This window comes from Leptopilina heterotoma, unplaced genomic scaffold (assembly GCF_015476425.1).
Source record: "Leptopilina heterotoma isolate Lh14 unplaced genomic scaffold, ASM1547642v1 Lhet_166, whole genome shotgun sequence".
NCBI classification, from domain to species: Eukaryota; Metazoa; Arthropoda; class Insecta; order Hymenoptera; family Figitidae; genus Leptopilina; species Leptopilina heterotoma.
Genome location: NW_025110882.1, coordinates 1,778,089 through 1,790,173, shown reverse-complemented (window position 1 = coordinate 1,790,173; position 12,085 = coordinate 1,778,089). Strand labels below are relative to the sequence as shown.

The 12,085-nt window shown below is 28.5% G+C and overlaps 3 protein-coding genes across 6 annotated transcripts; 1 reads left to right on the top strand and 2 right to left on the bottom strand.

The window, feature by feature from the left end:
- LOC122499129 (SIN3-HDAC complex-associated factor-like) lies at positions 1-4,819 on the bottom strand. 3 transcript variants are annotated; one of them, XM_043607248.1, is made up of 6 exons: positions 4,680-4,819; positions 1,817-1,906; positions 1,596-1,749; positions 1,352-1,520; positions 1,159-1,255; positions 1-1,086 (listed from the first exon to the last, which is right to left on the bottom strand). In XM_043607248.1, the coding sequence occupies exons 2-6, from the start codon at positions 1,888-1,890 to the stop codon at positions 483-485; spliced, it is 1,098 nt and encodes a 365-aa protein (XP_043463183.1). In that variant the 5' UTR covers positions 1,891-1,906; positions 4,680-4,819; the 3' UTR covers positions 1-482. The 3 variants fall into 3 exon arrangements, with proteins under 3 accessions (XP_043463183.1, XP_043463181.1, XP_043463182.1); XM_043607246.1 differs by having other exon boundaries at positions 1,159-1,258; positions 4,680-4,818; XM_043607247.1 differs by lacking the exon at positions 4,680-4,819 and adding an exon at positions 4,393-4,545 and having other exon boundaries at positions 1,159-1,258.
- A 304-nt stretch (positions 4,820-5,123) lies between these two features.
- Positions 5,124-7,372, top strand: LOC122499134 (ras-related protein Rab-21-like). Of its 2 annotated transcripts, XM_043607256.1 has the most exons (5): positions 5,124-5,407; positions 5,505-5,672; positions 5,814-5,932; positions 6,008-6,233; positions 7,302-7,372. In XM_043607256.1, the coding sequence occupies exons 1-4, from the start codon at positions 5,264-5,266 to the stop codon at positions 6,225-6,227; spliced, it is 651 nt and encodes a 216-aa protein (XP_043463191.1). In that variant the 5' UTR covers positions 5,124-5,263; the 3' UTR covers positions 6,228-6,233; positions 7,302-7,372. The 2 variants fall into 2 exon arrangements, with proteins under 2 accessions (XP_043463191.1, XP_043463189.1); XM_043607254.1 differs by lacking the exon at positions 7,302-7,372 and having other exon boundaries at positions 6,008-6,481.
- A 652-nt stretch (positions 7,373-8,024) lies between these two features.
- Positions 8,025-11,077, bottom strand: LOC122499125 (rho GTPase-activating protein 1). The gene is made up of 10 exons (XM_043607241.1): positions 10,826-11,077; positions 10,371-10,478; positions 9,874-10,017; positions 9,566-9,746; positions 9,268-9,486; positions 9,097-9,195; positions 8,845-9,032; positions 8,555-8,755; positions 8,376-8,482; positions 8,025-8,299 (listed from the first exon to the last, which is right to left on the bottom strand). The coding sequence occupies exons 1-10, from the start codon at positions 10,869-10,871 to the stop codon at positions 8,126-8,128; spliced, it is 1,467 nt and encodes a 488-aa protein (XP_043463176.1). The 5' UTR covers positions 10,872-11,077; the 3' UTR covers positions 8,025-8,125.
- Between the last annotated feature and the right edge of the window lie 1,008 nt (positions 11,078-12,085).

Sequence of the window (12,085 nt, the reverse complement as noted above, 5' to 3'; positions counted from 1 at the left end):
ATTTGAAATGAAATTTTGATATGAAAGTGTTTTTTCGATTCTAAAACGAAATTATTGCTTTGTGATGTAATATAATTATAAATGAAGCTTTGAAGAATATTTTTAAATGTATGTGTTTCCTTAATCTTTTGGACCCAATATTAAAAAGTTAATTGGCATCTTGGAATAACTATACAAGAATTATCTAGTATGCTAAGTGTTCTTTTATATTGTTACTAATACCCAGAAAACAAAAGCTGTGAATGGGATGTTGTAACTATTTCTTGAAAAAATTAGACAAATTAATAACGAATTTCTTTAAAAAATCAAGTATATGGAATTTATTATCAGAATGAGTCAAGTAGTAGAGGATGTTGTGTGAGCAAAAAAGAGAAAATAAAAAAAACATTTCAACCCATTCGTAGCTCTCGAAATTTGAGTTTAAGAATACCTAACCTATCTATATGAGAAACAATAAATTAAAATTCTACGAGTGACTGACATTAATTATTAGTGACAGGTTGCCTGGAAGAGGCATGAATAGCGAAATCTACGAGTGGATTAGATGAAATCAAAGTACCATCGTTTAATGAGAGATTACTCAAAGTAAGATTAGTACTAAGAGATATTGGCTTCATTGGAATTATTTTTATTGGCACTTCTTTTGTTGTTATTCGAACAGCATCAGATATTGTTTTAAGCGTCACACTTTTTGGAGATCCTGAAGAGGAATTTTGAATTATTTTAGCTAATTTACTCTCACCTTGGTTGGAAGACTCATCATATCCTGAATCCGAAGAAGATTCGTAAAATCGATTATTTATCATTGGTTTCGTTAATTTTGAAATAGCTGATTCAACGGCAGATTCCACGCTGTAAGCAGGACTGGTTGACGCTGAACTATGTGAGGGACTTGTTGATGCTGAAGATGGATTAATAATAGTGATCTGTTGTTGTTGTTGCTGTTGTTGTTGTTGTTGTTGTTGTTGTTGCTGCTGCTGCTGTTGTCTTTTTGAAACACTCCCTGAACAAGGTTTCACCAAAGTTCCATCCATCATTACTTCACCATTACGACCCTTGAATACCATTCCACAACAAATCATCTCTCTGAGGAAAAAAATTCAAATTCAAATTCAAATAATTTTATAATTTATTTTGTTTTATATAACAAAAACTTACTGTTTAAAATAAGTTAAAGCCAAAGTAAGTAGTTTTGCTTCTGTATCACAATTTTCTTCAGGACTTCCTGCTCTGCTATTGCTTCCAGAACAATCCTCTTCTAAAACAAATAAAAAAAAAATTAAAGAAATTACTCACAAGAAATAAAAAGTATTAGAAGTAATTAAAACGTGTTTATCAAAGTATTACAAACCAGTAAAATCATCACTCATAGCAGGACTATCTTCTCTGTCTCGCTTTTGGTAAACATGTTTCTTTTTTACAATTTTTTCCAGCTTCTCATGAACATCTTTTAATTTTTTCTTTTTAGATTTAAATTTTGTTAAAGATTTTATTCCCGGCCCAGCACGTGCATCTACAACCTACAAATAAATGTTTATTTATATACGATCAAAAATGTTTATAATTATATATTATTATGTAATGCACTCTTTTACATGATTCCAATTGCGATCGGTTCCAACTGGTAACTTTTTCCATCTTTTAACCAAAAGTACGCAAGCGTTACATATCTCTCCTGTTCGTCGTTCCTCTAGTACAAAACATTTTATAAAATCCTCTTCATATTTTTTGCTGTCCGTGAACCTTGAACTAAACATAATAAATTAGTACATTTATTCATTAATTGGAAAAATTTATATTTATTTTGGAAACTTGCCTGCTTGATTTAGCTTTGCAAATGCAGCAGCCTTTGCTTGAACGGTATACCTTGGGTTTATGAAAGCTAAACATTTTTCTTCTTGGTTTTCTAAAACATGAATGAAAAAATTATAAATTTAAATTGTGTTCAACTTGAAAAATGTACTATTATATTAGAGAACAGTTGCCTCGTTGAAAAAATATACCCTACTCATTAAATTTGGGGTTTTTTTGAGAAGGAAAATTACACAAGTTTGAATGATATTATTGGAATTTAGAGAGAAAAGCATTACTGTGTTTGCATTAAGCTTTTACATTTGTTCAATTTTATACAAATTCGCATACAAAACATTGTTGTACATACATATATATGTATATTGCCATATGAGCGAAAGTTGCCGTGCGACAAAACACATGTCTAAAAATAGTAAGCAACAAGTATAATGTGTGCTTGCTAATATAGAGACGTTTGATTTGCCTTTCCGCGAATAAAAGACAGTCATTAAACTTGAAACAACACTAAAATATTGAAAATATTTTATATTCCGCAAAATTTTTTTTTTTTAAGAGAAACATGTATTTTTATTTATCAATTATAGAAAACAAGAAGAAGAAGAAGAAGAAGAAGCAATTTTTTATATCAGAAAATGTTGTCAATTATTGATAAGAGCAGATGTGATAAACTTAGCTTATCTATATATAAAATCGTGCGTACACAGTAAAAACAAAGCCTGAAAAACCGTTTACATCTTAAAATTCAGCCAATGCATACCGCCAAAGTCTTTCTTTCTCTCTCTCTCTCTCTCTCTCTTATTCTCTTGTCTAAACTTAAAAGTGAATTTTAATCAAGTCTCAGGGCTAATAACAGAATTGGGAGAAAGCAATTCTCTTCATTTATGTACGCTCCAAATTTTTATATGTCACTATGATGACAAAAACTAACTTTAAATTTCTTTGCAGTTTCAGACATTGTTAATTAAAAAAATTAAATCATATCCCTTTATCGCTTGCTGTATATAAACAATGATTAAAAATTTTGTCAAATGTAATTAAGTAAAAATCTGAATTAAATGCTCTGATCGACAATTTTCTCTCTTGCGTAACTGTTTAGCCTCAATTATCGAGGAAACGTTCTGTAACTAGGCGATGTCATTCAGCCCTGACACCATTACCTGGTAATCCAAACTTTCAGTCTCGCTTTTGGAAGATAAATGGTCCTAACGGTAAAATCCCAATAACTTATTACATTACAAAAAGGAAAATCAAGCCCCTTTTAAGATGTTTCAAACAGCCAGCATCTTAAAATTTACAAGTTAATGGATATTCAAATGTTAACTAAATTGTAACTTTTCCAACAGTTAAATAATAATTATTATACTTTTGTCAAAGAAATTAAGGGACATTGTGTAATTAAAAATTTTCAAAAGCTTTCATTGTAGTAAAAGCTAAAAACTTTTTCTTTTTTAAATACGGGGCGTGCAGAACTTTGTTTCAGAAAATCAAGAAAGTTTGTTTTAAGAATATTGTTACAAAGACTTTTAAAATAATAAGATAAAAATGAAATCGTTAAATCAACATTTTCTTTTACATAATTAGATTAGTAGAATTTTTTAATTTTAAAAAAATCAGCTATCGAAAAATAATTATTTTTTGTTGGATATTTCCTCTACTATATTATTGTTTTTTTCTTTAAAGTAAAAAAGAGGTATTGCACGTGTAATTGATATGTATTTCAATTCAAAAGTTATTTAAATTTTTCAACTTTTTTTTCTGTTAAGAAAAATATTTCCAAAATAAAATTTCAAGGATGCATATGAGAAGCAGGCAGCGTGTCTCTTTATACTCAAATACTTTTTTAAAAAGTTATTTTCAGTCACTCTGTTTGTTGCAGTGGCCACACCACTACTACTTTCACCAAACACAGAACTTTATAATCGAATCACATATTTTTACATTAAAATGCAATTGACTTGAAATCTTTAAAATATAAATTTCATAAAGAGCAAATAAAATTGTACAAAATTAAAAAAAATTAGTAAAAATATTTCTCATGTGTTAAAGGGACAATATTTTAGAGACAACGTACATATTAATATGATTAGAAATTTATCAATAAAAAAAATTAATAATTTTTTAGATTTTAAAATAAACAAGTATACATAATATACGGTATAATAAAGAATATTTTTCGTTTAAATTTTTTATAAATGAAAGAGTAAAAGAAAATAAATAAAGTGTATATACACATATATGTACATGTTTTGTATATGTTTCTCGTGCGGTTGGTGAATGACGTGTGTTCAACATAACGCCGCCATAACCGCTTTTTATACTTGAACCTAAAATTACTTGAATACTTAATTGTTGTGTTGAAGTAAAACTCTGAATAATCAATTAATTAATGAAATATTTTCTGGTATTTTAAAATTTCATTTCTATATGCATAAATAGATGTATTATTGAAGAATAATAATATGTAATTGAATCATTTGACGTCTATTGTTTATCTCTATGTATGTATGATATATGCCGACAGTTGACAAATTGTCAGAAGAAAAACTTTTCACGTTCAGAAATTTAGAGTGCTATACGTACTTGTCCTAAAATTCAACCATAGCTTGTCTTTCCACACAGAATTTATAATTTTTCATTAAATCGTGTGTCAAGCTGGAAGCCAGATTTTGACTACTCCGGTCATATAGAGACGACGCTACACTAAGGTAATGTGTAATACTTTCAAGAAATATGAATAAACTCTGATGACAATACGTTTGACTAGAAATAAATCACTAAACTATGTTTTGCTTATTAATTTGACGAAATTTTTCCCACAATATTCGATTTAAAATTAAATTAAATATAGAATAATATACTGTGCTTACCTTTCAATACAGGTGACGGACACAAGTTTCTTTGCGCAACTTCATTACGCAGCTCAACGCGACTGTGTGTTTGGCGCTCTTGTGTCAAAAATATTTTATTTCCTATTTTAATTTAAAAACTAATTTATTAATCCTTCCTGAAATTTAATTTCTTTTAAATCAAAAAATAAATAAATAATTATGATAGTAAATAGTGAGAAACTATTAATAGTACATTTCGTTAAAATAGATTAAAAATAAATAATGCGATTATAACTTCCGGTTAAAAATTAAAGTTTCATATGCTTATATTTTCTCAAATGCAATTAATATATTTCATTATCTTTAAAAATAAAAAAATTTTTCACAATTAGTATTAACTCTTCAAATGATTTTCTTAATTTTATTGAAAGAATAAAAAGTAATATTAAAATTATTATTACCGCGCCATCTGTCGACAGATTAATTTTTACCATGTTTTCATCAGCTGATTTGACGTTTCTGATCATCATGATCATCATGGGAAAATGCATGGAAAGATGAATATATTTTCGAGTTGTAAAAAAAAGTGTAATATTAAATCGTGTTAATATTAAAATAAAATTATGGCCAGTTTAACTAATGCTAATGTATACGATTTTAAAGTAGTACTTCTTGGTGAAGGATGTGTGGGAAAAACATCAGTTGCCCTTAGATATGTTGAAGATAAATTTAATGATAAACATATTAGTACTGAACCAACAATACAGGTAAACAAAATTTTAATACTTGAAATTCTTTAATTACTTGATGGCTTTATTATTAATAAATAGTCAATTATTATAGTTTATTTATCAATTATTCTAGGCCTCATATCTTAAAAAGAAATTGAATATTAATGGAAAAAGGATAAATCTTGCAATTTGGGATACAGCCGGTCAGGAAAAGTTTCATTCGTTAGGTCCAATTTATTATCGAATGTCTAATGGTGCAATATTAGTTTATGACATAACGGATAAAGCATCATTTCAAAAAGTTAGCTATGAATTTTTATACAATAATTATTCATTTATTTATTACGTATAATAATAATAATAATGGTACATATTTTAGTGAAACCACAAAATTATTGTTCACTCTAAATATCAATCAATTGATTTAAAAATTTTCTTTCAGGTTAAAGATTGGGTTAAGGAATTAAGGAAAATGCTTGGAAGTGATATCTGCTTGGTTATAGCCGGAAATAAAATTGATCTTGAAAAAGAAAGAAATGTTTCCTCAGATGAAGCTGAAGAGTAAATTATTTACATTAATTTAAATGTTGTAAATCATAAAAAATTTGATAAAAATTAATTTAATTCAATTTTTAGATACGCGGGACAAGTCGGTGCTTCACATTTTAATACGTCAGCTAAATTAAATCAAAATATAGAGGAAGTATTTTTTGATTTAACACGTTGTATGATGACTCATGCTGATCAATTGCAATTGACAAAAACTAGTAGTAGTTCTCGACGTAACGTTGTGGTCGTTGAAGACGAAATAGAAGAAACTTTATTAACGAAAAACTCGTGTTGTTCAGGATCTTAATTACCAGTGTGTATTATTTTTTGTACATATATACATAGAACGTTTCATGGTGGAAAAGTTGAAATTTTCAATCTTTAAAGACATATATTCATGAGCATAATTTTTTTTCCACTCGTTCTTTCTTTCACCGCCATTTGAGCGTGGTCACAAATCGACATTTTAAATGGTAATTTCACAACCACTTTCATTGTATCAAATATGTAAATAATGAAAATCGCAAATCAATTAGTTTGTTTATAAATATTTATTTTAAATTGAAATAGCAACATAGTTTTCTTCATAAACAATCACGACACGTAATAGTAACACTAAAATCCTAATTATTTTTAAAATATTCAGATTAATAATTTATAATTTTATCAATTAAATTGAAAGAAAATATTAATTTTATTACTACTGTACCTATTTTTCAATAATTATTATTGAATTAAATAAAAAGGATTTTGAAAAATTTAGTAAAATTATTTAACATCGCATGATATCAATAAAATACTTGATTCTAAAGTTTGTTGAGAATTCAATTTTTATGGAAAAAATTTTGCATATTCGTGAAAAAATTATACTCTTCTACTCAAAATTCAAGTGCGCTATAATAATGTGAATTAAAACGTTGTTGAACCATCTCTATTTATTACATGTTTTATTGATGATAAATAATAACAATGGGGAAATTAAGTTTGTATAATACAATAAACTTTAGATTAAAGTCGGTTTTTTTTATTGGATATTACCTATCAATACTTGATTATATGAGAAAAAAATCAATCAATTATAAAATAATGTTTTTCACTTTTTGTCAAAATGAAATACTAAGCATTAAAGAAAATATGATTACGTAATGATATCAATATTATTGTTCTTAAAAGAAGTTGAACCTATATTTTAGTCACTTTATTTGAATAATAATTAACATATATATTTATGAGAAAATATTTGTTTTATGATTCGCAGTGTATTATTCTTTATATGTTGATAACATTGATGTATTATGACTTTTTTCTAAAATTTCGTGAACCTTAACTATAATTTATACACATTATATATGTATATGTACATAAAATGTTTATGTTACAGGGTATACAGTGAAAAAAAAGAAAAAAAAATGTGGACTTTCGCGAACATGTTCTTCTACAAGCAGTGTGTGATTGACTTTGGTTAAATGGAATGTGAACTCTATATATGAGGAGGAATTTTGCAAAACCTGTTAAATCCATTTTCAAAAAATGTATTCTAAACATTATTTTTGCACATTATAAATTAAATTGATTATAAAAATCATGTTTAAAAACATTTTTAATAAGAAATTTATCAGGGTTCGTCAACTTGCTTCCCACATATAGTGTATATATATAAAAATAAAACTTATATTAAATTAAATACAGATATGTATGTGGACAACATAATTAATGTAAAATTAAAAAATTATTTTAAAGAGTAGTTTGTGTAATGATAAAATTCTTTTAAAAATCGAATAATTGTACTAATTTTATATAGTTATACATAAAAACTGTTTGACATTCCATATATCTTTGGTATACAGTAACAAATTTTATAAATATTTAAATATACGATCTTAATTAACAAGTATCGTTGTACTGTCTTTACAGTAAAAAAATGTATTAATTGTGACACACTTTGTGCACAATACAAAAATGTAAGAGTAAAAAATATTATAATATTAAAATAAATAATACCTTAACAAATTGTGAAAAAATAAAATTTAAACTATAAAAATTTTTTTTCATTTAAGTTTGGTTATTTCATTAAAAAATATAAATAATAATAATAATAATAATAATAATAATAATAATAATGAGGAAGATTATATACACTTTAAATAGTATAAAAGTCAAACTTAATTAAATTTTTCAACATAATTGTTTGGACGCTAATTATTTTTAAATTATGAATATTTTATCTTGATAAGTAAATACAAAATCAATGAATTGATTTATAGGACCTATTGCAGACAGAGACATTCCTTTTGAGGGAGGCGCCCGAACTAAATTTGGACCGAAAACAACAGCAAGATTACTCGAAGTCATCTTGTTTAGGTCACATCTATCCATCACCTAAAAAGAACATGATTAATAAGTAATTGAATACTTTGTAAATGAATAAAATAAGGAAATTATTAATAGAATTTACCTTTGATAAAAACTGCACAATATATTTTAAAAGTTGGTAATTGTCAAGAGGAAGTTTTTCGAGGATTAAAATCTTCACTCTCCGTGGTCTTTCATCTTTCGCTAAAGCTATGAATATATATAATTATAACTTGTTTTTTTTTTTATAACTTGAGAAAATAAATAATTATAAATATTTACTTTGAAACTGGGTAATTTCATCGTAGAGATCATATGTCATGAGGGGTTCATCCAACTCTCGTAAGAAAGTTTTGAGTAGAACTGCTGCTATATGAGGGTCACATTGAAAATCAACAGGCAAACCTTGATTGCAACGATTTTGAAGCTCCTTTATTACCACAACATTAGCGGACCTTCTAAATATTCCTTCTGTCTCTAAAACTGTGCGTGATAGAGTAACAACAGTTTTAGTATATTGTCATTTTAAACGGGAGTCACAAATGGGGGTACAACTTGATTGAGAAAATTACCTTCTGGTGTTTTAAGAAAATCGATGCATTGACGAACAATTGGAGGTATAGGATCCCCGCCATTATTTTCTTTGATAAATTGAAGACTCGCACCAAATTGTGTTGTACAAATTGGAGACACTATTCCACTAGGTGTTGGTATTTTAGACAAATTCTTTTTATGCTTATTCATGAGTTGCTCATCGTGCCTGAAAAAATGACAACTTTTTTATAATCTAGTAATTTGTGGGCAAAAAAATTAAGACTACTTACTCTATTACTTGAGATGGAATGATTAATTGATCTAGATTAATGTATTGTGCTAATTCCTCTAAATAGTTGACGTACATCATCTTTCGACCAAACTTTGCACTATAAACAAAATTTGAAATTAATTTTGTGATTAAGCAAGAGTTCCCCACAGAAACATTATTGAAAACTTACCTAATTGCTGGTTTAAATATTTGCCAAACAATTCTAATAAAATTCGTTGGATGTACTAAGTAGAGTGCCTTTAAATTTTTTTTGTACTTTCTATCGAATGCCTTATAAGCTTGCCATAGCCAAGACAATGGTGGTTTATTCTTTGACGTAAGACCATAGTGAAAATAAACTAAACTATAATCTTGTTCAACAAATGTGTCCAGAGTGTGAGTAAGATATCTAAAAAAAAAATGTATACATTTCTTTAATAATCACTAATTAATACTTTTTTTTATCCTTTACATACGCAGTTTCATACCTTAGAAATTTAGCATGATTAAAAGCTTCTCTGTTTACTGGTGGCAATTTACAAGCCGATACGACAATAATTTTTCTTCCGGCACTGTCATCGCCAACAACTTCAACTATCCCATGTTTAGAGATATCTAAATAATCTTCCTCATCTGCGAGCTCTCTATCAAGAGCTGCAAGATCAGCGGCTACCAAAATTACACAAAATTAATTGTCAAAAGAATATTTTTCAGTCAAATAACAATTATTAGTATAGAATGGTTTACAAAATAAAATATTATTGAAAAGTAATCTATTCGAAATCAAAATATATACCAGTTTCAATAACGGGTGCATCTACTAGAGCTTCTTCAAAATTCTCTTCAATAGTTCCATCACTAACTGGACTCTCTAAATAGTCTATGCTTGTGCCAACCCCACTTGCATTTAAATCTAAACTTTGTTCCAAAAGCTTTGTTGCTGTAACAAAAAGTTGATTATAAAATGAGATTTTCTGTAGTACATTATTAGAAACTTGAAAACAGTAATTATTAAATAAGAAAGATTAATATTAAAGACGATTCAAAAGTAAATATTTTTTCGAAACACACCCATACTTATTCTATTATTGAGAGAATTAAATTCAAATTTGCACGCACAAAAAAATATTAATTTTGAAAATATTTTAATGGGTCATGAACATCTTGAATTTTTTTAAACAAAATTTATTCATTTTCTTTACCTCACTTTATTAATTATATTATGTGTCTAAAAATGAAGAATTCTTTTTGAATTTAGAAAATAAAAAATACTACCCACTACAATTTTCTTACCATTTGTCGTCGAAGCTTGTAATTCAGTGTCATCAAACTCCAAATTTGGTTCATAATCATGATAATCGGATAAGCTAGGATATGGATCTTCTGTATCAACTGCTGCTGCTGTTGTTAAAGTGTCAAACAAAAATAGTTTTAATTTCTCGTTATATGTCAATTTATTAGAGTTCGGGAGTCACTCCCGATTACCCTTAACAAAGAAAATATCAACTTATGGAAGACTTAATTTTTAACTAAATATTTTTCAATGGGATTCCATCATTGTCAATTAATAATTAACAATGTTATTATTAATTTCTAATTTACATCTTATTTTAAAAATAAAAAGTTATTATAATTTATTTAACCAAATTCTCTACAGATTACTATCTTAATTGTCTAGCTTTTTTTTTATAGATAACAATGTATAAAAAAAAGCTTTTTATCATATTTAATACAGCGTCAATATATACCTGTCAAAACTTGGCGACTTTGCGTCGGTTGATAGTCGGCTTCCATTTCTTATATGAAAACAGTGAAAAATTCATCCAACTACAAAATCATTTCGTCAATTGACATTTTAAAATCAAAATTGAAAAACCATTCAGACTACGAGATTTATTTGGATCAAATTCATAGACGAAATTTTTCTTCGTTCCACTAGCAACCAGGATTAAGTAAAATACACATTGTAAGGCTGCGGTTACACCTCTGCAGGCTGCCTGCCTGCGCAGGCAGGAGCAACGAGAGTAAGGGAGAAGTTTGAAGGCACTGACTCTCTTACTCTTGTACGTTACCATGACAACCTGCAGGCAGGCAGGCTGCCTGCAGAGGTGTAACCGCAGCCTTACATTAATTCAGAGTTGGGAATTTATAAATGTCAACGCACAACTTGTTCGCGAACGCAAAGCATGAATTAAGGTCTTTCTCCAATAGGATCCCAAAACTCTGCGTTTGCCTGCGAATGACTGCGTTGCGTTGATTTTAGCATATGTTGCCATAGCAACCGACGCAACACAAAGTTTTGGGAACCTATTGGAGAAAGGCCTTTATGGAGCGTTCAGACCTCTGTAGCCTGTCTGTCTGCCTGCAGGTTGCCATGGTAACATACAAGAGTAAGAGAGTCAGTCAATTCAAATTTCAGGCTGATTCCAGAATAGCTAAAAATCGTCTCGACTTTCAAGACGATTCGATGCGCGTACATACATTTTTGTTTACTCCGCGTCGGTTGCTATATGGCAACATATGCTAAAATCAACGCAACGCAGTCATTCGCAGACATACGCAGAGTTTTGGAAACCCATTGGAGAAAGGCCTTTAGAAAATGACAGAGTATAGAGTTGTGTCCTTTTCTATCTCTCTCACGCATTTCGTTCGCAAACCTATATATAAGGTCGAGTTCACAATAAATAATGTTGACTGAAGGCCAAAAAAACAGCAGAATAGAAACGTAACCGGAATCGTAATTACCACAACGGAAGAATGAGTTAGAGAATGATAGGTATATTCTATCTGTGGCACTTCTTCTATGTTTACAGCATGCATGCTAAGGGTGCAGTCACAGCGTAAAACCTAAAGCAGAAAATTGGGAGTGCAAGAGAGATAGAGACGCATGATTTTCCCCTAAACGACAAATGGTCGAATGTTCAAATGGTCGAATACCAAGTAGTCGAATCGTTAACTGGTCGAATGCTAAAAACATCGAATGCTAAAAACGTCGAATGTTCAAAATA